The sequence below is a fragment of the Mauremys mutica genome, chromosome 1 (assembly GCF_020497125.1).
Source record: "Mauremys mutica isolate MM-2020 ecotype Southern chromosome 1, ASM2049712v1, whole genome shotgun sequence".
Lineage (NCBI taxonomy): Eukaryota > Metazoa > Chordata > Testudines > Geoemydidae > Mauremys > Mauremys mutica.
The window spans coordinates 342,519,884-342,544,970 of record NC_059072.1 but is presented as its reverse complement, the minus strand read 5'-3'; the positions used below and the strand labels follow the sequence as shown (position 1 = coordinate 342,544,970).

Here is a 25,087-nt window from a genome sequence, read left to right as displayed (position 1 = left end):
TGTTGTTTAAAAGAAATCCTTCCTTGCAGGTAGCCAAGCAGGGGGAAGGGAGGTGGTGATTGGCGCTGAGCTTTTTCGCGTTTGGCTAGCAGGGATCTTCCCTGCTACCAGCCACGCGGTGGGGGGAGGGGTAAAGCGATCATCCCAGAGAATTGGATGGGGGGGTGGTTTCTGCTGCCACATGTTAACAGGAAAGAAACAGCACTGAACGGGCTTTGCTTGGTATTTGGGAAAGGAGGGCACTGTGTATATGAAGGCTGCAGAAGCCAAAAGACAATGGCTTATCATGGCCGCATGCAAGTTGAATTCTGCTGCCTGGACCTGCGTCTGTGAGATCTCTAACACCAGAGCCGCAGGCACTCAATATTAAGATGCAAAGTGCGACCTTGTAGTGAAATCACATGTGCTATGTAAGGTGAATAGTGTTGTTCACTGTGAAAGAGTATAACCATTGTTCTGTAAAATGTATCTTCTCCCTTTTTTTTCCCCCTCCCTCATGCAGCTGCAAATTTTTCAAGGCTCCCTACTCCATCCCGAAGGCTATCTCAGATAAGGCGGCAGAAAAAAAAGACGCAAGACGAAATGTTCTCGGAAATCATGGAAGTGACCTGCAATGAAAGAGCTCATCTGAATGAGTGGAAGGACATGGAAATTACAGGAAAGATGCCAGTGAATGTGAGGACAGGAGGGACGCTCGAGATGAGAGGTGGCGGCAGGAAGATCAGAGGAGGCATGATGCAACACTGGGGCTGCTGCGTGATCAAACTGACATGCTCCGGTGTCTGGTGGAGCTTCAGGAACAGCAGCAGGATCACAGAGTGCCGCTGCAGCCCCTATATAACCACCCTCACCATGTTCCATATCCTCCTCATCCAGATGTGTAAGAACGTGTGGGGGGAGGCTCTGTGCACCCGCCCACTCCACCCCCTGTGGACAGCCCAACCAAAAGGCTGTCATTATTTTGAAATTTTTTTAGTGGCCTTTTCCTTCCCTCCTATCCTCCTCCCAAACCACCCCCCGGGCTACCTTGTCAGTTCTCTCCCTCTTTTTATAATGAATTAATAAAGAATACATGATTTTTAAACGATAGTGACTTTATTTCCTTAAGCAAGCTGTAATTGAAGGGAGAGGGTGGGTTGCCTACAGGGAATGAGTCAATCAAGGGGTGGGGTGTTCATCAAGGGGAAACAAACACAGCAGTCACACCCTACCCTGGCCAGTGATGAAGCTCGTTTTCAGAGCTTCTCTGATGCGCACCGCTTCCTGGTGTGCTCTTCTAATCGCCCTGGTGTCTGGCTGCATGTAATCAGCGGCCAGGTGATTTGCCTCAGCCTCCCACCCCGCCATAAAGGTCTCCCCCTTACTCTCACAGAGATTGTGGAGCACACAGCAAGCAGCAATAACAAAGGGGACATTGGTTTGGCTGAGGTCTGAGCGAGTCAGTAATGTGCGCCAGCGCCTTTAAATGGCCAAATGCACATTCTATCACCATTCTGCACTTGCTCAGCCTGTAGTTGAACAACTCTTGACTACTGTCCAGGCTGCCTGTGTATGGCTTCATGAGCCATGGCATCAAGGGGTAGGCTGTGCCCCCCAGGATAACTACAGGCATTTCAACATCCCCAACTGTTGTTTTCTGGTCTGGGAAGTAATTCCCTTGCTGCAGCTGTTTAAACAGAGTAGTGTTCCTGAAGACGCGAGAGTCATGAACCCTTCCCGGCCATCCCACGTGGATGTTGGTGAAACGCCCCTTGTGATCCACCAGTGCTTGCAGCACCACGGAAAAGTACCCCTTGCGGTTTATGTACTGGGTGCCCTGGTGCTCCGGTGCCAAGATAGGGATATGGGTTCCATCTATCGCCCCACCACAGTTAGGGAATCCCATTGCAGCAAAGCCATCCACATTTCCCAGAGTCACTACCTTTCGTAGCAGCAGCTTAATGATTGCTTTGGCTACTTGCTATCATTTTGGCTACTTGCAATCAATTTTCCCACTTCAAATTGATTCCCGACTGACTGGTAGCTGTCTGGCGTTGCAAGCTTCCAGAGGGCTATTGCCACTCGCTTCTCAACTGTGAGGGCTGCTCTCATCTTGGTATTCTGGCGTTTCAGGGCAGGGGAAAGCAAATCACAGAGTTCCATGAAAGTGCCTTTACGCGTGCGAAAGTTTCGCAGCCACTGGGAATCGTCCCAAACCCGCAAAACTATGCGGTCCCACCAGTCTGTGCTTGTTTCCCGGGCCCAAAATCGGCGTTCAATGGATAGAACCTGCCACATTACCATCAGGATCTCCAAAGCGCAGGGGCCCGCGGTTTGAGAGAATTCTGTGTCCATGTCCTCATCACTCTCGTCGCCGCGCTGCCGTAGCCGACGCCGCCACCTCGCCTAGTTTTGCAGGTCCTGGTTCAGCATAGACTGCACAATAATGCAAGAGGTGTTTACAACGTCCATGATTGCTGTCTTGAGCTGAGCAGGGTCCATGCTTGCTGTGCTATGGCGTTTGCACAGTTCACCCAGGAAAAAAGGCGCGAAATGGTTGTCTGCTGCTTTCACGGAGGGAGGGGTGAGGCTGTACCCAGAACCACCCGCGACAATGTTTTTTGCCCCATCAGGCACTGGGATCTCAACCCAGAATTCCAAGGGGCGGGGGAGACTGCGGGAACTATGGGATAGCTATGGGATAGCTACCCACAGTGCAATGCTCCGGAAATCGACACTAGCCTCGGTACATGGACGCACACCGCCGAATTAATGTGCTTAGTGTGGCCGTGTGCACTCGACTTCATACAAAAATCAGAATAATCCCGTAGTGTAGATATACCCACAGTTAAGGGAGAGGTTTCAGAGTGGTAGCCACGTTAGTTTGTATCAGCAAAAACAACAAGGAGTCCTTGTGGCACCTTAGAGACTAACAAATTTATTTGGGCATAAGCTGTATGCCCAAGTAAATTTGTTAGTCTCTAAGGTGCTACAAGGACTTCTCGTTGTTTTTTTGTTAAGGGAGAAGCATTTGATATTTGCAAGTTACTTTTTACAAGTATATTCCAAGTTATAACAAATGTAAAAATGTGCTTCAGACTTAGTCTGCACTACAAAGTTTTGCCAGCATAGCTGTCGGCTAGAAGTATGGGGGGAAAATCACACCTCCTAGCCAACACAGCAATGCTGATACCTCCCCTCCCCCATGCAGATCCAACTACATTGACAGCAGAGTAGTTCTGTTGGCTTAGTTAATGTTGTTCAGGGAGGTGTTTTAACTATGCTGTCAGAACTCCTGTCATCTCCCACTATATCTCCACTAGGTGGCTCTGCTGGCACAGCTATACTGGCAAAGGCTCATACTGTTTCTCTGGAATAGGGTTGCTCTAACACTAGGGATTATGACTAGGATGAATTACAGGCAGTCCTTGAATTTATGACATAATTTTCAGGAGCCAATTGTGTTGTAAGTTGAAATGTTGTAATTTGGAAACACAGTACGTTCCATTGCAGAACCGAGCATCGTAAAGTCGAAACCAATTGTTGTAAGTCGAATCAGGGTATCAATTCAGAAACGTTTGTAAGTGATATTCGTCGTAAGTTGAACGTCGTGAAGTCAAGGACTTGCTATACTAGTTAAAGACTAGTTTGCAAAAGGAACAGTTGCAACTGGCCTGTAATTTAAAAAAAAAAAAGTGTGTGTGTGAGATATGATTGGAAACATAGTTTTTATGAGGTGGTTGTTCCATTTTATATTTAAGCTTCATTTATATCAAACTAAAATTAAGTTGAATTATCTTGCATTGAACTTGGATTGTTCTTCAAGAGATGGTACCTATCGTATTCCACTGTGGATTACACATACACCCTATGTGCCTGGAGTTGGAGAATTTGAAAGTAGTGTCCGTTGGTCTGTGTATGCACCCTGGCTTGCCTCGTGCTTCCGACTGAGGCGATAAAGGGCAAGGCAGACTGACCACCTCCTTAGTCCCTACTCACCACGGCATGGAGAGGGTCAGAATCTTTAGCATCCTCCACCCCATCCTTCCCCATATTCCATTTGACTACCAGACTTATGCCCAGTACTCTGGGCTTCAAACTCTGCACCTTCTGCCCACGATCCTTCTCAGTCAGCGATGACCATCAATGCTGCCTCTAATGTTTCGGAGAGGCCCACATTGCAGCTCAGTACAGTATTTGTCTGTCCTTCACCAGCTGTACCCGAGAAGGACAGGCACTTTGCCTCTGTAAGTACCTCATGGAATTGACCATGAGGCCTCAATCGGACCCAGCCTGGGGACATCCTACCCCCTCACCCCCACCCGCCTTGGGTACCTGGGCCTGAATCCGCAAGGATTGCACCTCCTGCTGCAAAGTGTGACTTCAGTGCTGGAGGATCTGACCCCATAGCAGGCCCTAGTTGGAAGATAAGGAAGCATAGGACTAAATCTTCATCTAAATCCATTCCACAGATACCGGACGTGCCTAGAAGCAAACCCACCAACTCGTCTCATGAGGATATCTTATGTCCAGATACCATTATCATCGCTGCCACCAATTGCCTGTACAGTAGGAGTCCCTCTTACACTGGGGAGATCTGGATCCATGGTTGGACCATAGGATGTTTTTTCTGTCCTGGACCCAGAATCCCTCCTTCCATTGGGATTCTCCATTTTTAGGGAGCTTACATCACCCCCGAGAGGCCTGCCACTGGGATGGAATTTATCACTGCCACTTATATAAAATGTACACCTCTCAATCAGCACCGACAGAACCACCATCAGAACCCGAGTCAACCGTTTCTTCCTCAGAAAACTTGGAACCATCAGAGGAACCACTTTTCCTGTACTGCCATTCCTCACAAGGCCCACATGACCCTAGGACCAACCACCACCTCCCTTGACTCGGTTTCACTGGTACCTGATTCCACCACTTGTCCACCTCACCTACTGGTCATATTGTATCCCCCTTTGGAATCTTTCCGATCCACAAGTGTCATCACCTGCCTCCCCTATGAGAGAACCTCAAATTTATCCCCAGATCCAGTCGACAAGGCAGGGTATTATGCTCTGGTTCTGGCAGTTCCACCTGAACCAGCCAGACTACCATCACCATCACTGGATGAAGAGGTGGCTTTGGCATTCCCCACACCTGTGTCACTCCATTTGCAAGACAAAACCTTTGTTGCCTTCAGGCATGGCTACAGTCAGTTTACTCTCCAAGCCGCCATTCTATGAACCTCACACTGAAAGTTCCCACTAAGCACCATTGTCCCTTCTTGGTATGCTTAGGGGTCCCCTTTCTCCCCTCCTTCCTGGACAAGGCCATTATTACAGATGCGTCCTACTAAGTTGGGGAGCCCATGTGGGCAACCACAGGGAACATGAACATCTCAAGAATCCAGAATGCACATCAATGTCCTGAAATTACAGGTGCTATTGAAGGCATGCGAGTTCCTTCTTCCTTTCATCACCTCTCACCATGTATGTCCTCATAATGTCAGAAAACACTCTGATGGTTTTCTACATCAACAAACAAGGGGGAGCAAGATTGGCCTCTCTGTGTGCAGAAACAGTCAATCTCTGGAACTGGTGCATCAGCAATCAGATCAGCCTACCTTCCGGGGATGCACAATATGCTTGCAGACACTTCGTGACTGACCACAAGAGAGAGCTTCATGACACGGGGCTTCATGACATTTTCACATGATGGGGAACTCCAACCAGGGATCTGTTCACTTTCTGGGCCAACAACAAGTGTGCCACGTGTTGCTCCAGGAGAGTCCTAGCTTACTTCTCCCTGGGCGACGCTCTTCTTCTTTTTCCCTGGTCATACCAGATCAACTTTGCCTTCCCTCCGCTACTGCTTCTGCCACAAGTGCTATGCAAGATCCGACAGGACAGAGTGACAGTCATCCTGATAGTGCTTTTCTGGCCCAGGCAGTTTTGGTTCCCCAAAGACTCCCATGCCTGTCATCTCATCCTCTGATTACCTTCCCAATCTTCCCTGAGCTCCTGACCCAGTGCAATGTCAGGATCAGGCATCCCAATCCACTACCACTTCACCTCAGGGCATGATGTTTAGATGTTCATCGGCCCTAAAATGGGTGTGCTCCTCGGCTCTGTGAGACATCCTTTCTAATAGCAGAAAGGACTCACCTAGGAAACGTTCCCAATCTAAATGGAAGTGTTTCTCATCCTGGACACAGCAGAGAAGCGTTCTACCAGAAGCTATGGGTATCCCACTCATCCTAGACTGTATCCTATCTTTGAAGACATCGAACCTATTCCTCAGTTCCCTGTGAGTCCATCTGGCAGCTATCAGTGCATTCCATCCCCCTATGGAGAGCTACTCTTATTTTCGCACACTGGCTAACCACTTGATTCTGGAAAGACTTGATAAGAACTTGCCCACCCTCTCAAAAGATAATACCCTGTGGGACTTGAATCTCGCTCTTTCAGTTCTGACACAGGCTCCTCTGCCCCTTTGAATCCTTAGTGACTTGTTCCATGTCCCTCTTCTCCATGAAGCAGCAAAGAGTCTTGTGGCACCTTATAGACTAACAGACGTTTTGGAGCATGAGCTTTCGTGGGTGAATACCCACTTCGTCGGATGCACTACATGCATCCGATGAAGTGGGTATTCACCCACGAAAGCTCATGCTCCAAAACGTCTGTTAGTCTATAAGGTGCCACAAGACTCTTAGTCTGGATCTGTAAAAGCAGCAAACACAGCTACCGCTCGGATACTTCTCCATGAAGGTCGCCTTTCTTGTAGCCATTGGCAAGGAGGGTTGATGAGCTTGGCACAATGATGACAGACCCTCCAGACACTGTATTTCACAAAGATAAAGCTTCTTTATATCTACACCCCAAATTTATCCCAACGTGTTTTTGGAATTTCACCTTCACCAATCCATTCCTGAAACTACACACACACATATAAAGAGCATAGGCTCCACTCCTTAGATGTTTGACAGGCCTTGGCCTTTTATCTGCAGAGAACAAAACCATTCAGAAAGTCCCTGAGACTGTGTGTCGCTGTCGTGGAGAGAGTCAGAGGTTATGCCATCTTCATCCAGAGCATTTCCAAATGGATTATCCATTTGCATTCTACTCTATCCGCTCTCAAACCTCCCCCCTCCATGAGAGCTCAAGCCACGACTGTAGCATCTCTTTGGGACGTACCCCTCTTAGACATCTGTAAAGCGGCCACATGGAGCTCCATCCACATGTTTTTACAAGATAACGTTCTGGTACAAGATTCGGCTGCTGATGCCTCATTTGGGATGGCAGTTCTGCATTTGACCCTACCATCCTCATCCTTGCACCTCCTCTTACTTAAGTACTGCTTGTCAGTCACCCACAGTGGAATACCATAGGGACCATCACTCAAAGAAGAGGAGGTTACTTACATGTAACTGGAGATTCTTTGAGTTTTGTGGTCCCTATATGTTTTCCATAACCCCTCCTCTTTTCCCTCTACTTTGGATCTTATCTGATTTGTGGTGGAGAAGGAAGTGATGTGGCTGTTGGTCCACCCCGCCCTTTATTGCCTTGGTCAGAATCATAAGGTGAGCCAGGGTGCATGCACAGACCAACAGATGCTACTTTCAAATTCTCCAACTGTGGGCTCATGGTGCACATACATAACCCATGGTGAAATACATATAAGGACTGCACATCTTGAAGAACCTCTAGTTAAAGGTAAGTAACCTCTTCTTACATGGAATTATCACGAGGTGAGCAAATACAAAAAATGAGGTGCTTGTAGGCAAAATCATCAAAAGCAGGTGCTATTGGTAGGCTGCCACGAACTTGCTAGTTTGTAGGACAAGGCCCAAGTCTTATCGCTACATCATCCATTAATCCCATAAGACTTTACAAATTTTAATTGTTTATCTTGAGGTCGTTTTAAGGCTTTCCTTCAGAAACTTACTTCAGGAAACTAATCTTTTGAAAAGAAACAATAACAGGATAAAAATCAAAATACTTTTAAGTTTCTAAGAGATCATCTCTTGAGAGAGGCGGTGTCTGAGAGCAGGACTATAAACTAGTGACTCTAGATCTAATCCTCTCTAACACAGGCTTCCTTTTTACTTAACCTCTCTGCCTTCCTTTCCCCCATCTGTAAAAGAAAGATTTAATCCACCCAACATGAGACGTAAGGATTAGCTAATCATTTGAACAGCACTTAGATAAAAGCACAATCAACGTTCTAAATATGGATTTGATTTACAATGTGGTGGTTTTTTTTGGTATTTCAGTTCACTCAGAAGATGCTGGATAGCTTCTATAACTTTGCCTCATCGTTTGCTGTCACGCAGGCCCAGATGACGCCAAATCCCTCTGAAGCTTTCATTCCTGCGAACGTGGTTCTGAAATGGTAAAGGAAAATATCTCAAGCAATAAGCTAATTTCTAGGCACCAAAATTATGGGTTTCATAGCACTGAATTAACTTTCATGCCATACAGCAATCTTACTTTGAAAATATGTAACTAAAAATTTTCCTGTTGACTTTGCTACACTGTAGTAGTTTCTTGTATTTTGTTCTATGTAGCCTCTTTAAATACTAAACTTGGATAATTAAAATGCTGTACGTGTTTGCTACCAGGCAGTTTAACCTCTACCTGCAGTATGTGGCTGATTCCGGAAGCTGCCTTTGCTCCTTGTAATGATTCTGACCATTGGAAAGCAGAACACACTGCTGCCTCTTGGGCTACAATCAATGTGTCTCAGAAATACTTAGTTAACAACATTGTGTGAACACTCCTAGTCCTTTTCCCACAAAGTCATCACCTCTTGGCCCAGGGTACATGTATTCAAAGGATGTTGACCTAGACTAGGTTTTAAAACACTACTTAAAAATGATTCAGACTGCCTGAACATGGTTTGACCATCTAGCATGAGCAGGGCAAAGTATGTTAAATTACTTTAGCCTAATTAGTTAAAAATTATGCCCCAAACTGGTTTGGGTAACAGTTCCTAGCCACTGTAGGTCTGGAAGTGTTGGGGGACAGACTTTTAATATACAGTAGAACCTCAGTTACGAACACCAGAGTTATGAACTGACTGGTCAACCAGACACCTAACTTGGAACTGGAAGTATGCAATCAGGCAGCAGCAGACACCCTCTCCTCCTCTTCCCCCCTATCCCCCCAAAAACAAAAAAGAAAAGCAAATGCAGTACAGTACTGTATTTAAACATAAACCACTTAAAAAAAAGACAAAAGATGATTTGACAAGGTAAAGAAACCTTCATTTAAATTAAGATGGTTAAAACAGCATTTTTCTTCTGCATAGTAAACTTTCAAAACTGTATTAAGTTAATATTCAGTTGTCAACTTTGAACAAAACGTTATGGTTGTTTTTTTCAAGAGTTATGAACATTTCAGAGTTGCGAACAACCTCCATTCTTGAGGTTCTTGTATATCTGAGGTTCTACTGTTGGTGGTGGTTCTCCTTTGGGTTTGGAATTTTAAATCCTAAGATTTACCCTGAACATAGCTGGTCCATTCTTATGCTTTGATTCTGATAGCACCGAGAATGTGCTAGGCACTGTACAATCGTAAAGGAAGGCAAGATCCCTGAAAGAGAAACAAAGGGTAGGGGAAAGGAGTTAAACAAATAGTCAGAATAGTGACTGGTCAAGTCCTGATACAGTTTTGATAACTGTCACAGTGAAGCTGGTCCTTGAGTGGCAAAACCCCTAGGGATGCCCAGTCCCAGCAAAAGGACCTTTCCAGAGAGTGGTAGGAGGTCCATTTCACTGGGGAGCTACACTCTATGCCCCTGCTGGGATTCTGGTGTGAAGACTTGCTTAAGTGTCCTTTTGGCCTTTGGTTAAATAAGTTAGGCTCCTGACGGGACATTATTCACTACATAAATGCCTCATTGAATCTGTTGAAAAGCCACAGAGGCAGGAATGCACCTATTGCTTTCAACCAGGCCATCAGGGGAACATGAATTGTTAGGCCAGGACAGGCACTCTGGAGGTCTGCACAGGCTATACCAATACATCTAAAAAAAAAAAAAAAAAAGTAGAAATAGAAAAACTGAAGTGGGCCAGAGATAAATAGGATCAAGCAGTCTCCTTAGCTGAGAAACGTTTAAATTGACCTATTAATCTGATCACAGCCATATAGGGTACCAGTAGTTTGACCCAGCTGGAGCAAGAGTTTGAAGAGCTTCACACTCTGCTCTCATTTGAAGTTGTATCAGATGACTGTTTCTTTCCTGTGGCTATTGACTATTTCATCATTATGATATGTGAAGTGTGAACAGCTTGTGTTGAAGTGAGGATTTCGAAGCTTGTTTTTTGGCTTCTCAGGATCAAAGCCTATAGTATATTTATTGAAAAGTCACACAATAAGTCTCATATTCTGCCCTGTTTTTGGAACCTCTTAGATTATTAACTTGGATTATAAAAATTCATTGTTTTCATCACTTATGCTCTTTGTCCAAGATGGGAGCAATAGAGAAAGTAGAGTGGTCTGTGAATAATTAATTTCACTAAGCATTAGCACACCGTAGGGAATGTTAGCATCTAAAAGCCCATTATTTTTATTTCTTTAAATTCAGCACTGGATTTTTGTGAAGTGTACTTATATTCTTAAATATAAGTACACTTCACATAATGTTGGGGTTTAAACTACTATTTCAGCATACGTAGAAAAAATGGCAAACTACTTATCTAGTGCTCTTCCTATGAATTATAAGGGAACATGACACATATGCATTAGTCTTCAATTACATAATCAGATATATTTTCCACAAGAATCAAGAGCCTCATTTATTTCACAAGATGGAATCGGAGGGGACAGAATTAAGGGTATATGGGCAACCTTTACCTGGCATTTTCTAACTTCTGAAGGCTTGACTTTGCAACCTGAATAATATTCTTATTATGTAGTTTAGTATGTAATCCAAGAAATGTTTTGGTTTTGTTAAGTTAAGCATGACTGGGAAAACAGGGTTTGAGAAGTTTCCGAGTAGCAGCCGTGTTAGTCTGTATCTGCAAAAAGAACAGGAGTACTTGTGGCACGTTAGAGACTAACAAATTTATTTGAGAAGACCATCCAGGGGAAAGATTATATTTAAACAGTTTTCCATGCTGTGTGTGGGGGAAATACTTTAAATATTGGCTCTGTATAGATGACTTAATCTGTGATGTGGGCTAGTTCTTCAGTAATGGTTTGGAAAATTGAAAGCTAAAATTCTTGAGTTGCATCATTGGGAAGCCATTTTAATTGTGACAAACTTTTGTCTCTTCTAGGTATGAGAACTTCCAGAGACGACTGGCTCAGAATCCTTTCTTCTGGAAAACATAAACTTCAATCAGGTCTTTTTGAAGTGCTTTCCGACTATAGTCATGTCTTAAAGATACAGTAAATCACCCCACTAAAGAAAACTAGTGGAGTAATCAAAATCAAAGCAGACTACATGGATTTTATAGTACCACTGAAACTTATTTAAAATTAAAAACCTGAAAACAACTGCTCATCTTTGTGTTTTTTCTAGCTAAAAAATATTAAACTTCAAGAAGCCAATGTTGTATCTATATCTTTATAAGTGTAATTGTATCAATTTGTAATTGCATCCCATTTTAAAATGGCTGTACACCATATCTGTACACATTTTATGAAGTATTGCAGCTTTTTGTTTAATGGTAAAGAAACCAAATTGAACCCTGGTCATCTTACTCTTAAGAAATGCTGTCAGCTAAATCACATTTTCACATTATTAATATCTTGGAACTAGAGGTAAGAAGCGATCACTTCTTACATTTTGCTCAGCATAACAGTCTAGGGGCCGGATCCCCAACTGGTCTAAACTGATATAACTTCATTTTCCCTCTTCCTTCCAAATCCTTGCAGGGCTTGATCCCAAGGGGTATGTGCTTCATTCCACTTGTGAGAGTGGATGGGAGGGGCAAGCCTTTGAGCCTCATTTTCTTCACTCCACTTCAAACTATCTTTTAAAATGGCCATCACAGGCCAATTCAGGGGCCCAAATTAATATTCTGTAATGTCAAGCAAAGGACTTGTTAATGGAGTGAAAGAGGGAGGAAGGTTTGGGCAGCAGAGGCTATTTATACTGGAGGATCTTGGTGGGTTCCTACTTAGCCTGAGGGGTATACTTTTTATTTGTTACGATGCACGATCGGGGGGGAGGAGGGGAGTCTAATATTTCTTAGTATTCAGAGTTTCTTTTTCACTAGTATATAATAGATTGTGGGGTTGCAGCAATATCTTACAACAGTAGTTTAAAGGGTCTTGGTTTTCTTAGGCTTGCTTAAATAAACTTATCATATGCAGTCAGTAACAGTCTTGTGTTGGCCTTGCTCAATGCGAAGCTGCCCTGACAACCAGTTAACATCTGTTTGACATTCTAGTCTCCTTTGTACTTTGCTGTGATTCTGTTCCAAGGAAAAACAAAGGCACCTCCTATTGTTTCTGGTAAATTTTTCCTTCCCTCGTGTATTTCCAGTCTCAGGGATTTGAACTAAATCAGTGCCTTTTCCGAGCCTTTTGTTAGAGGGAATCTTAACATCTGTTTCATGCTTAATGTCTCAGTACAGTTCCAAACGCTGCAAACAATATTCTCTGATCCTAAAAATGCTTGAAAAGGGGAATATCTCCCTTTTACTAAACAGCTTTTATTTTTTTATTTCATATTTCACATTTCTGTGTGTGTATATACACACACACACACACACACACACACAAATATGGCAGTGTTATAGCTGCATTATACACTGCTCTCAAATTATCTAGCTCCTCACCCCTAAATTCTTATGCTGTTAGCTAGTTTGCTTTCATTTTAAACTATGGATTGAATTCAGTCTCAGGTGATCCAGTTTGATTTGAAAGAACTTCATTCTTTTGATTTCGGCACATTTCTCTAACTTTTTAGTTTCTTTGCCATTCCTCCAACAAACAAACCTCAGACTTCAGTGGAAACCACAAGGCTCAGAAGGTCAGCAAGCCAGGGCCCTAACCTATTTGCAGTAATATTTCACTTTTCCTTAATCTCTTAAGTAAGAAGTGCTGCTGGAGCATGGTAGTATCTAGTCCTCTTAGTGCAGCTGTGGCAGGGAAATATTATTCCTATTTTACAGCTTGAGAGAGGGGCTAGAAATCAATGAGTTGCATAATATGTTGGGTAGAAGATACTTTGCAGTAAATTGCTCATGCCTAAAAACAAAAAAATGCAATTTGGAATTTTAAAGTTCACTTTAAGATTGTTTAAAGTCTAGTCTGTCTTGTTTTTCTAAGTGAGACAGTGGCTCAAATGTCAGTGGGAAGGAAGATAGTCCAGTGGTTAGAGTATTAACCTGGGATTTGGAAGACCTGGTTCAGCTCCCTGTTCTTGTAGACTTTGTAGTGACCTTGGAAAAGTTACTTAATCTCTCTGTACCCTATCTATAAAATGAGGCTAATAACAATAACACCCATGTAAGGAAGGGAAGCACTAACACCTTAAAGAGTGGGAGGTGCTTTTAAGAGGACAGCTACTCTGCACCTCCTGAAGTTCATCCTGCTATTACAGGGTCTCAGATTTGGTATGAAAAAGCAAAGCATTCAAAAATCACTAGTCACTTCTGAAAATCATGGCTAAGCTGTTTAAATGCCTATGTGTGTCTGTGTTAGGGTGACCAGATGTCCCAATTTTATAGAGACAGTCCAGATTTTGTGTTTTTTTTTCTTATATAGGCACCTATTACTCCCTACCCCATGTCCTGGTTTTTCACACTTGCCCTCTGATCACTCTGTGTGTAAAAAGATATTTGCCTTTGCAAATTGATTTGAAATCTATGGGTGTAAAACACTGTATCAAAGATGAGTTCTAGGCTTTATTGGCTAAATGAGATTCTTGTGTGTGCATGTACACTCAAAGGGACATGTGCAGGGTAAAAGATCCCAATAAATCAAAGTTTTACAAATGCAAGACTGGGGGACTGCTTCAAGCCTGCTATGAGAAGTGACTAGTTTATTTCCATTGTCCAAGGAAACAGCAGTGCAGAAAGTAAAAAGCATAAATGGTAGTGAGGTTGGTGATCTATTACAGGAGTGGGTGGGTGAGATTCTGTGGCATGCGATGTGCAGGAGGTCAGACTAGATGATCACGATATCCCTTCTGACCTTAGTCTATGAGCAGTAAAAATGAAAAAGAAACTAGATTTTAAAACTACATTTGAGTTTTAAAACTCTTAATGTTAGAGGTAAGGAAACATTCTTTTTCAGCAGATAATGTTTTTTTATATATACTTAATACATGTGACAATACCCTTTCTTTATAACTCTCCATTTCCTTTGTGGCAATCTAAGGGCTTGGAAACACACACATTGTACTGCTTTACATATACTAGTCCAGTTAAAAAGTAGTGCACCTCCCTTTAAGGTGGATGCAATTATACTGGTATATTCCTGGAAGGGAAGGGAAGGGAATGGAACGGAAAGGAAACCGACACCACCACTCCAAGGCAACTTTCATACCAATCTGTCTGTCTGTGCTAGGGGTTATACTGATATAGCTGTTTTGGAAGGAGGGTGTGCATCACTCTCCCCAACTGACAGATGGAAAGAGAACCACATAGCAAGTGACTTGCCTGAAGCTGCACAATCAGAGGTGGAGCGGGGAGGAGAACCCAACTCTACCCCCTTTCAGGCCTTATTGAACCCACCAGCACCAATGTATATAGCTAAGGTTAGGACTCAAATTCTGTGGAAAAGGATAGCTTAGTTCTCCCCTCCCCCGCAGTATAAAAAGCTCTTCCTTTTTAAATGCTTAGTTGTGATGGATAGCCCAAGAAAGGCTAGTCTGACCATCCTATACATTAAAATGTATTTACATGTGTCATTTTGGGGCTCTAGTAATGTGCTGTCAGCAGCTTTAGGAATTCCCATGATGAGATAAAACTGTCCTGGGAATAGAACAGGAGTACTTGTAGCACCTTAGAGACTAACAAATTTATTTGAGCACGCTCAGATTCTCATAACTAGTTATGCACCCACCAAGCATGCTCAAATAAATTTGTTAGTCTCTAAGGTGCCACAAGTACTCCTGTTCTTTTTGTCCTGGGAATGTTATATAGCTACAACTGGGTCTTCTACTGTCTCTATTTATGCAAAAGAAAACGTGTGTGCGCGCACTAAATCCTCACTCCCACTAACAATCTGTATTCACCTTCCATTTAAATATTAATGTGAACTGTAGGCAGCTAAGCTCTGCCATACAACACGCTGCCTTTCAGTCTGAATAGATTTTGATCACTATAAAAATTATTCCCAAACCACTCCCACAGTATATAGCATACACAGCTATTTTACATAGCAGTATTTTGCGCTTTTGTGCATTGGTTAGATGCATTTTAAAGAGGATTCAGGTTGGATTTGCTTTTTAGTCTTTTTATTGTGCTGGGGAGAGAGAGTGAACTAACTTCACTAAGGGAAAGGGGAAATGTTGCCCTCAAGCAACCAGGGGCTGTGGCCATTTGCATGGTTAGGTCTTAATGAAAGAGCAAATAAAAATAAACCCTTCCTTCCCAGACTCTAAGCAATGCATTAAGGTTCATCCAAAAGGAGGCAGAGCCGGCAGCTAGGCTTGACACTGCCTGGGTGATGCTTGGAGTGCGACACGCCCACCTGGGATCACCTCCCCTTGCGCTCCAGGCAGGAACTCACGGGTGGGCGTGGCCCTGGAGCCCTATTATGACGTAATCTCTAGCAACAGCGAGCTGCTCTCGCGTCCTGGATACGGCTCCCTCCCTCCCACCGCAGGCTCCCTCCCCCTCCCCCTGAGCAGCCCATTGAATCCCTGGCCCAGCAGCTCTTCTCCTTCCTTCTCTCCTCAGGGGCTCGGGGAGGAGGGAGCGGAGCAGGGGATGGGGGAGAGGCTAGGAGGGCAGTGTGCTACAGGAGAGAGCAGGTGAGAGGTGGGGAAGGCAGGAAGGTGACAGCCTCCTGGAAGAGGAAAAGCAGCGCAGGCCCCTCTGCTTTCTGCTGCTGCTGCACCTTGGTGGGGGATGTAAAAATGCTGGACAATCTCCATGCTGCGATCCTCGAGTCTGGCAGGAGCGTGTTCCCAACGCTCCCGAAGCTCACGGCGGACGGTAAGGCCTTCACGCCTCCCCCCCGCAGCCTGATTCATCGGGGAGACTCCTACCTACAACAGTGTTCTCCAGCGGCCCCTTGTGTGTCTGGTGGGTGCTGGGGATGCCCATCCATCCTGCCACTTGCCCTACAGCGCTACCTACGGTGCCTTCGGCGCAGACATGGCAGCCAGGGTGTCTGGGTTCTATTCCTGATTCTGCCACTGCCTTCCTGCATGACCTTTGGACAAAAGTCACTTGCCAAAAGTCTGGGCCTCAGTTTCCCCATTTGTAAAATGAGAGAAATACTAGTCTCATGGGAGGGAGATTTGCCCAACTTAACTCATCTTAGTTAAAGTGTTTGGTGCTCTAGAAGAGTATAGCGTGAGTATCTAGCCAAGGATAAAATACAGCTTAAACATAGCATGGCGTGTGAAATTCAGGAGAGTTGTTGGATCCTGTTATGCCTCTCAGTAGTCCAGTCCTCTCACAAGCATTTGCATGGAAATTCCATTGACAAGTTTCCCTAGTGACTGGTTTAAGGTTTGCTTTTGGAAGGAAGAGGGGTATTTGATTTTTTAATGAAAGCTTTTAGCTTCCTATGGTGCTTTGCTGTGCTGTAGTGACATTGCCAGAAATGACAGGTCTTAGTGCTGTTCTAAATTAAAAATCAAAGCTTGTGAAAACTAGTTTTTGAACTCTGAACACCCGTCCACTTTTATGTCAGGCTGCAAGAACTCCTTGCCCAAATCATTTAGAATTTGTAGAAAAAAATCTTTTCAACCCCAGACTCTTACTGAGGGTTTTAGAAGGGACTAAAGTCCAAATCAGGTTTAAAATGGAACTTGGTTGAAAACTTAACTATGGAGCAAGTACCTTTGCTCTGTAGTGAATGTATAAACTATGCAGGATGCTTGTGATTACACTGGGATCCTGCAGTCTTATTAGTCAGAAAAGAAGAGTTCTATTTTCCATGGAGTGTGGTGAATGTGTGAGCTTGCCATCTAAACATCATGACATATTGTGTTTCACTGTTGCATTTCAGAAGTCTTTAGTATTTGGGCCAATGTGTCTGAATTTGTGGAACGGCAGCTCTCCATGAACAAGGTGGGACTCACATCTTATTCCTCTTCTTGAACCCAAATGTTTCTAATTATTCTGATGCACGCCATAAAACGTGTTATGCATGCCAGGTACATTGTACAAATGTACAAAGGTACAAATGTGCCACAGGCTTCTCTTACCTAGTTTACTGGGTTATTCAGCACAGTGTAGCATAGTAAAGTTAGATGTAACCCCCCTCATAGATCTATATATAAGGAAGCTTAACATTTTTTATAGAGGTGGGAATTTTAGTACGATATTCCTTTATGCCTGTTTTATATGCTAAGAACAGATTTGAAAAACCCATTGTGCTCATTTCTTTTGTTCTTAAAGGAGAAGTAACCCCCTTATTTTAAAAATTAGCCATCCACAAAATAGCAAATATATTAAGATTGGTACCAAGCTAACAGGTTGCTCTGGGGAGTCCAGAAAAATCTAGCAGTACCCTAACGCACATCTTTGGCTATTTCAATTCATTGTGTCTAACAAAGAAATATACGTTTCATAAGGTATTTAGATTGCTAAATTAAGCACTTAGATCCTGCTCCTGCCAATCCTTGCTTGTAGGAGTAGTCCTTACTCAGGAGAATGTAGTCCAACTATAGCCTATGGTGCTACTTGTGTGGGTAGGAGGCTTACTCATTGGGGTGAGGATTTGCAGAGTCAAGCTCTTTGGGGCTTCTCTAGATTAGGGATATTTATTTTGCTGTTGCTACATCAATGATTTTTTTTCAAATAGCGAAAGGGAGGGAGAGGAGAAAAATAGGAAATATTTGGTGCTTTCAGGGAGCTCTGAGAACTGCCCCATCCTGCTTCCCTGCACCGGAAAACATAAGGTGTGGATGGGATTTCAATCACCACCATCACAATGATCTGGCATAGAATGACAAATTATGAATTGATTGTGATTATTTAGAAGCAAAAATGTTTCCCCTCCTTCCTGAATATTTATTATTGGTTATTTTTCAGGGCGTCCAAATACCAGGGCTTGGAACATTCTCTTTTTTAAGACAAAAATTAGATGTCGGCAACAATAAATTTATCGTTATTCAAAGACCTGTGTTTCTTCTGTCTGAGAAACTAGCCCAGATTCATGGACTCAAACTTGCCAAAATACACACTCCTGGTAAGAAGTTTGATTATGGCATTTGCCTTTCCTTGAAACATATTTGTCCTGTGCTATAAAATATCTGACAAGATTAATAGCTAAGCAACCAAATATGATACATATATAGAATTCCTTCACTGATAACAACTTAGGCTCTGTTGATAAGACACCAAGAGGGAATTTCTTTACAAGACACCATTGCTTTTATATTTATATCCTGTGTAAGGTTAGAATGGTTCTGTTTGAAATGTTCTTTTACCTTCTGACTGCATAATGCCACATCTGTGGAGCTTTTATGGTAGCTGCAATATGTTCTAAAAAATTTTTTATTACCACTGAAGTTCCATATGCATCTTGCACAAGACTTTAGCTCTGCAAATTCAAAGCTTTGTGCCAGGTTTTACACATGCACAACTCCAAGTCAAAAGTGGCCTGCAACAGCTTTTTTATTTTATTTTAGTGGCACACACCGTAATAGAGTAATCAGCTGGAGACAGCTTAAAATAGACCCGAACAAACAATAGGTTTTATGAAGCACATGTACAGCTGTATGTATTCTGAACAAAAAGTAGTTTCAAATCAATGTCACCATGTTTGCACAGACTGGGGAGCAATGGTATTGATTATGCCTCTTGTGCAGCACCATGGGGCTTCTTTAAAAAAAATCCTCTGCACTCCATTACACCCTGGTGTACAGCAAAGGGTGTAATGAGTGCAGAATCTGACCCCATATCTCTAAGATGAGTTGCAAAATGAAAGTTCTGGTCACCTGTGGTTATCAAAGATCACTGTATTTAAGAATGGGGCCCTGGTTAAATTCCTACTCTGGTTTCATGTTCCATCCCCCTGCAATTTCAACTGCATACAGTATTCTTCACTTCCTGTCCTGAAATCCTGTGCTGTATAGCTGCCATGTTTCATTTTTGTATTTTCATGTTGAGGAAGTCATCCCTGTATAACTGGCATATCAGTTTGCTTTTAAAGAGCTTGGGGTCCTTCGGGAAGAGGAGCTATATGGAGTTGTAAGGTGGTTAGTAAAATGGATATGATAATAGCCTCATAAAGGTTTTGTGAGGCTTTATTCAAGGTTGTAAAGTGCTTTGAGCCTCTTACAGGAAGGTGCTACGTAAGTGCAAAATGTGACCCATTAATTCACAGCCTTGTTGCTGCTGTTATTTAGGAAGTCTGCTTGCTGTTTGAATTACTGGGTTCCCCTGATTGTTGATTTCAGGTGATATCCCAATTATTCAACTGAACTTCATCATGTTATCCCTGGAGGGTCCCTTTAACAGGGAGATAGTGGAAGGATGTGTAAAAGAGACCCTGCTTTTTTTCTCACGATCCATCGCTACCAAACAGAATGTTGAATTCACTTTCAAGGGAATTGGAGTTCTCGTTATCCGGGACAACAAAGTGAAAATGAAATTTTACAAAGATTTCCTTCAAGCCATGGATGGCAGTGGCAATCTGGTGAAAGCTCTTTCCAATGTAAGTTTATCGTTTTCCCAGGAGAACTTAAATTATTTTGAGTCAGTATCAGTCAATAATGCCTATTAGGCAGGTGGTGAGTCACACTGTGCACACAGCCAGTCTTGTACAGTATTATTCTTACCTTGTCCTCCAATATTATTATTATTTATTATTTGTTTTCTAGTAGTGCCTAGCGGCCTCCACTACGTTCAGAGCCCTGTTGTGCTTGGTGCTGTGATTACACGTAGTAAGAGACAGTCCCTGATGAGCAGTGCTTACAATCTCAACAGACAGGACAGCTCAAAGGAAACATTTTGTTACCCTTATTTTAAAGATGGGGAACTGAGGCACATACAAACTCAGGGTATGTCTGTGCTATAATCGGAGGTGCAGTTGTGGGGAGGGATAGCTCAGTGGTTTGAGCATTGGCCTGCTAAACCCAGGGTTGTGAGTTCAATCCTTGAGGGGGCCACTTAGGGATCTGGGGCAAAAATTGGTCTTGCTAGTAAAGGCAGGGGGCTGGACTCAATGACCTTTCATGGTCCTTTCCAGTTTTAGGAGATTGGTATATCTCCAATTTTTTTTTTAATATGTAGACATACCCAAGCTATCTTAATTCTAGCTAGCTCAGGTAGCAATAGCAGTGAAGCCATGGTGGCACGGTATGAGCCTGCTGGGGAGTCTGAGTACGTACGCAGGTGGCTAGCCTGTGTTGCCATGATTTCACTGCTATTGGTGCCTGAGCTTGATAGATTAAAGCTAGTTTGGGTATGTCTACATGTGCTGCAATCACACCTCTGATTGTAGTGTAGACGTGCCCAAAGTGACTTGCCCAAGGATAAGTGAGGAGACTGTGGCAGAGTCTGGAACAAAACCCTGATCTCCTGAGTCCCATCCAGTGTTTCTCTCCCAACCCTACGTACTGCATCTTGTCATAATGCTTTCTGGGATAGGGACTGTCTCTTGTGCTAAAGGTTGAACAAACATGTAGTCAACAGGGCCCTGATCAGCACCTCTAGGTGCTACTGTTGTACAAATAGTAGTGAATAATAGTACTCTGGGCAAAGAAAAAGAAGGCCTGAGTTTGTGTCCTTCCTTGGTACGAGGACAGACATTTTAGTAGTGGGAAAGACTTGCTGCAACTTTGTGAATGACTGAACTAATTGCAGTCTGTTCAAGTCCATAATCTGCAGGAACTGTACAAACCAACCAACCAAGCAGTGCTTTAAAACCATGCTAGTAACATGGGTTAACCATGTACCTGTCTCCACTTGCTTCTCTACTGGAAAGTAATTAGCCTCTTTACTGAGTCTAACGATTCCTGACCACTCAGAAATCATGACAATATTATCATTCATTATCAGTAATAGGCTGGGACAGTTTCCATCAGTTACAGTGAAGGGCAAATGTGAATGAAATAGAATTTTGTGACAGGATATTGGAGTAGCAGCCTGTTGTTTTAGAAGTAGAAAGGGTTGCCTTGTTCGTTACCTGCTAGACAATGTCCTCTGAGTTATCGCAAATGTTTGTTGTTGTAGAGGCCCGGGACGGGCGATTCAGTCATTTCAGGCAGAGAAACTGCAGTGTCTCAGTCCCGTGCTTGCAGTGTTGTCATGTTTCCAAGGTGAGTACTTTTGCTTCTTTACCAGTTCACTGACCAAGCTAGCATCTCCTATCTTACATTTGGGAGCCCTGAATCTATTGTGTTAGGGCTTGTCTCCACATGGAATTATTACTTCAGAATACCTATTCAGGGTAGCTATTCCAGGATAACTCTCTGTGGGCACTCTTAAGCTAAATTGGAACAAGGCACTTTTATCCTGGGATAAGAGAGTCTACTCATGGAGTTATTTAGGAATAGTTGTTGCACTTTAACTTCACACTTTAACATAATCTGAATTAACTTCCAAGTATAGACAAGGTTAGATAATGATTTTCATAATGCTTCACCTGCCTCGTCTCTTTCTTTCGTGTAAGATTTCAAAATATGTACACTGTCTGATTTTTACATGAACAGCTTCCCTTAAGTTATGGATCTGGCCGTAGACTTACAAAAGTCATATGGTCATGTAATTTTACTGGTATTTGTGGCATTCAGTTGAATGAATACCTACCACCAGTCTTCCTGGGTAGAAGATCCACAGTAAAAAGTGACAAGTCAAAAAGATATCTTGCTTCCCTCTTCAATAGCAATGGAATATGGTAATTTCCTTCCCTTCCGAACCTAACTGAGGTACACAACCTCCCAGGGAACCATTTGCTCCTTTCCCCCAGAGGAGGAGTTCCACCCTGTCTCCCCCTTCCCGCCCCCATGATACTGGTTCAGAACAGGAATTATCCATTCATGTAACAGTGATGGGTTTAAAATATGACACCTTGTGAATTATCAGCGGTAGATTTTCACCATTAGAAAACAAGGACTTTCCAATAGTAAAAATCATTTATTTCTAGTTCTAGTACCTCATGATATGTTGAACTGTAAAATTACAGCACTGTCATGATATTTTAGGTAATTTTTAGAGGTTTCTAAAATATATTAGTTATATTTTTTCCTCTCCCTCCAAGTCCCATTTGAGTGGACTTTAGGTAACTGAAGGGCTGATCCTGAGAGGTGCTGAGTACCCATTACCAAGTTGCTCAATATGGGTAATGGTAATGGGTAATGGGTGCCGAGTACCCATTACCAAGTATTGCCACCTTTACTTCTGCACTGCAGCTGCGGGAGCCGCTGCCTTCGGGACTGGGTGCCTGGCCAGCAGCTCCTGCTCTCCAGCCACCCAGCTCTGAAGGCAGTGTAGAAGTAAGGGAGGCAATACCACAACCTACCTACAATAACCTTGTGACCCCCTCCCCTCACAAACCCCTGTTGGGTCAGGACCCCAGTTTGAGAAACGCTGGTCTCCCCTGTGAAAGCTGTATAAGAGTCCGTGGTGTGTTTTTCACAGCTGTGGATTTGGTAGGGCCCTAAACTTAGAGCTTTGGTGTCCTTTGGTATAAAAGGGGTTATAGAAATGTAAATGACTGAGAATAGTTAGTAAATTGAACACTTTCTGCCTTACTTCCTGACATAGATTGCCATCAAGAATAATTTTTGTTACTGTCCATTTTTATGTAAATCATTTTACATGCATAATCCTTAAGGCTGCTGTATATTCTGATTTTGAAAAGTGCAATCTTTACAGTAGTGCTAAAGATACATGTGTGACCAGGTTACTAATACAACATTGTGCCTTCTATTCTGGCATAGGTTCTACAAAACAAACTGACGTCTTTTCCTTGTTTCCAGGATTGAGTTGAAGGAAACAGACAACAAAGCAGCCATGGAAACCATCACAGAAGAAAGTGAAAAGTCCAACAAAGAAAAGGAGCTAATAGAAAAAGAGAGAGCTCATAGTAACAGTAGCAGTAAAAAAGGTAGGTTGTCAGCTGAATATTGATACCGGTTCATTGTCATTCACTTGTTAGACAATAGGGGCCAGGTTTAAAATGTGCAGTTTGCACATCCTCTGGCACACATTTAACAGTTGTAAGTATCCATCATTGCAATGATCAGTCATGCTAACCATTGTGGAAAGGAATCACAAAAGGGTCCAACCTTTTCAATTCAAGAGGATATTTCCACTCAACTCTAATACCTAGACTGTATTGGAAAAGGCTTTCTGCAGTTTTATGAGTTTGGCTAGGCAAAAAGCATTGAAAGTTGAGAAAATCTATTAGCATTCCAATAGGGTGTGTGCCGCATACAAAATCACGCTGGCTTTTCTTTGGAGAGAAGGCATCCTCCTGTGATGATCATTTGAAGGCTGCCAGCCTATGCCGGTACTGAACTCTATATTTAAAGCTGGGAAGCAATTTTCATTCTAACCCTCACTTTCAAGTTGCTCATAAACTTCACAAAAATAAACCGCTAGGGCTGTACTTTCTCATGCTTAGGGTTTATCTCCACAGGAAAGTTTTATCAGTATATTGGTAAAAATAAACGAGTATAACTCCCTGTGTGGACCCTTTTATTTTGGTATGTAACTCCCCAGGGAGAGTTACACCAGGATAACTACAGTATATTGGTTCACAGTCACACCTTAGCTTATACTGCTGTAATTTTCCTGTATAGACAAGTTGTGAGTCTCAGCCCAATGTGCCACATTATGCATTGTGTTTTATCAATGGACAGGAAATGGGGTCTGAGTCTAGCTGGTCAATTTATGGATAAGGTAGGAAGAGACAAAAGTTATTCAGAGAAAAGCAGCTAAAAATGCTGTGGCCTGGAGGGATTGATAGAAAGTGGCTGATGTGCTTTGGAGGCTCTGAGCACCTGCAGCTCTCATTGAATTCAGCTGAAAATCAGTCCACTGCTGTATAGTTTTGCCAAATTAAGCAGGGCTGAGATAACCATCTTCAGTTATTTATTGTTTTGGGGCTATCACCAGGGGTTGTGGGATGAAATTAAGCAAAGGAAAACTGAGACTAACTGAGCCAGATGCTGGAGCTACATCATTTTATACTGGCTGAGGCTCTGTCCCACTCTCATGGAAAATATTCCTGACACTGAGATCTATTAGGTTGTGCAACAGTCTCCCAATGGCACTGGTAGCCCCATTCGTTGGAGCACAGTATAGTGTATAGTGTGGGGAATGATGCTGCACTATAGAAGTTAAGAGCTGGGAAAGACCCATGATATTATGATTTTGTGTCAGACAGGTATTAAAACCTGAAACTCCTCCATGACTAATGTAGTTCAGTGGTAAAAGAATGGTTTTATGGCACTGGAATCAATGGGAGTACTCACAGAATCAGTGACTAAGGCATTTTTAAACCATGGAAATGCTGCAGCACATCTACTGTGTGTGTCTTGTGTGAGCTCCCATGCTGTCCTGGTCTAAGTTGTCACAGAAATGCTGTTCTCGGGATTTTCCTTGTTTCACAATTACAGAGAATCTTCCCATTAAGCGCCTTCTGTCCCGACAATCTATTGTTCCTGCCAAAGTGTCAGGGTTCAATCTGACTGATGAGCTGGAGAAGAACCTCAAGCAAAAGAACGCCCCTGAAAGGTGAGACACCCTGGGAGCTGTGGATAAGGGTAACTATAAACTTTTCAGTATCTCTTGCACTTAAATGCAGCTACAATGTCTGTATTAATTGTGAAAAGGAAAAAAGAAAATTTTTTATTAAACTAATGAGGAAGGGGGATAAAATTTTCAAAAGTGCCTAAATCCCTTTTTAAACATGACCTGGGGGCAGGTTTTCAAAGATATTTAGGCACCTAAAGATGCAGATAGGCACCTAGTGGGATTTTCAAAAGCACCAAACAAGTTAGGCCCCTAAGTCTTCCACCA

At 43.0% G+C, this 25,087-nt stretch overlaps 2 protein-coding genes across 4 annotated transcripts in view; both read left to right on the top strand.

Annotated features, from left to right (window-relative positions):
* Window positions 1-11,474, top strand: part of HIKESHI (heat shock protein nuclear import factor hikeshi) — a 28,227-nt gene extending 16,753 nt beyond the window's left edge. For both annotated transcript variants that reach the window (XM_045020331.1, XM_045020342.1), the window contains exons 4-5: window positions 8,246-8,364; window positions 11,255-11,474. In XM_045020331.1, coding sequence (XP_044876266.1) covers window positions 8,246-8,364; window positions 11,255-11,309 — 174 coding nt within the window. In that variant the 3' untranslated portion in view covers window positions 11,310-11,474. The remainder of the gene's footprint in view (window positions 1-8,245; window positions 8,365-11,254) is intronic.
* Window positions 11,475-15,765: 4,291 nt separating this feature from the next.
* Window positions 15,766-25,087, top strand: part of CCDC81 (coiled-coil domain containing 81) — a 31,037-nt gene continuing 21,715 nt past the window's right edge. Inside the window, exons 1-7 of one of the 2 annotated variants that reach the window (XM_045020305.1) lie at window positions 15,766-16,093; window positions 17,118-17,179; window positions 18,146-18,302; window positions 19,516-19,772; window positions 21,293-21,378; window positions 23,041-23,168; window positions 24,685-24,802. In XM_045020305.1, the coding sequence (XP_044876240.1) occupies window positions 16,015-16,093; window positions 17,118-17,179; window positions 18,146-18,302; window positions 19,516-19,772; window positions 21,293-21,378; window positions 23,041-23,168; window positions 24,685-24,802 (887 nt within the window). In that variant the 5' untranslated portion in view covers window positions 15,766-16,014. Of the gene's footprint in view, window positions 16,094-17,117; window positions 17,180-18,145; window positions 18,303-19,515; window positions 19,773-21,292; window positions 21,379-23,040; window positions 23,169-24,684; window positions 24,803-25,087 lie in introns of those variants that run through there. The other variant, XM_045020310.1, reaches the window with a different exon arrangement.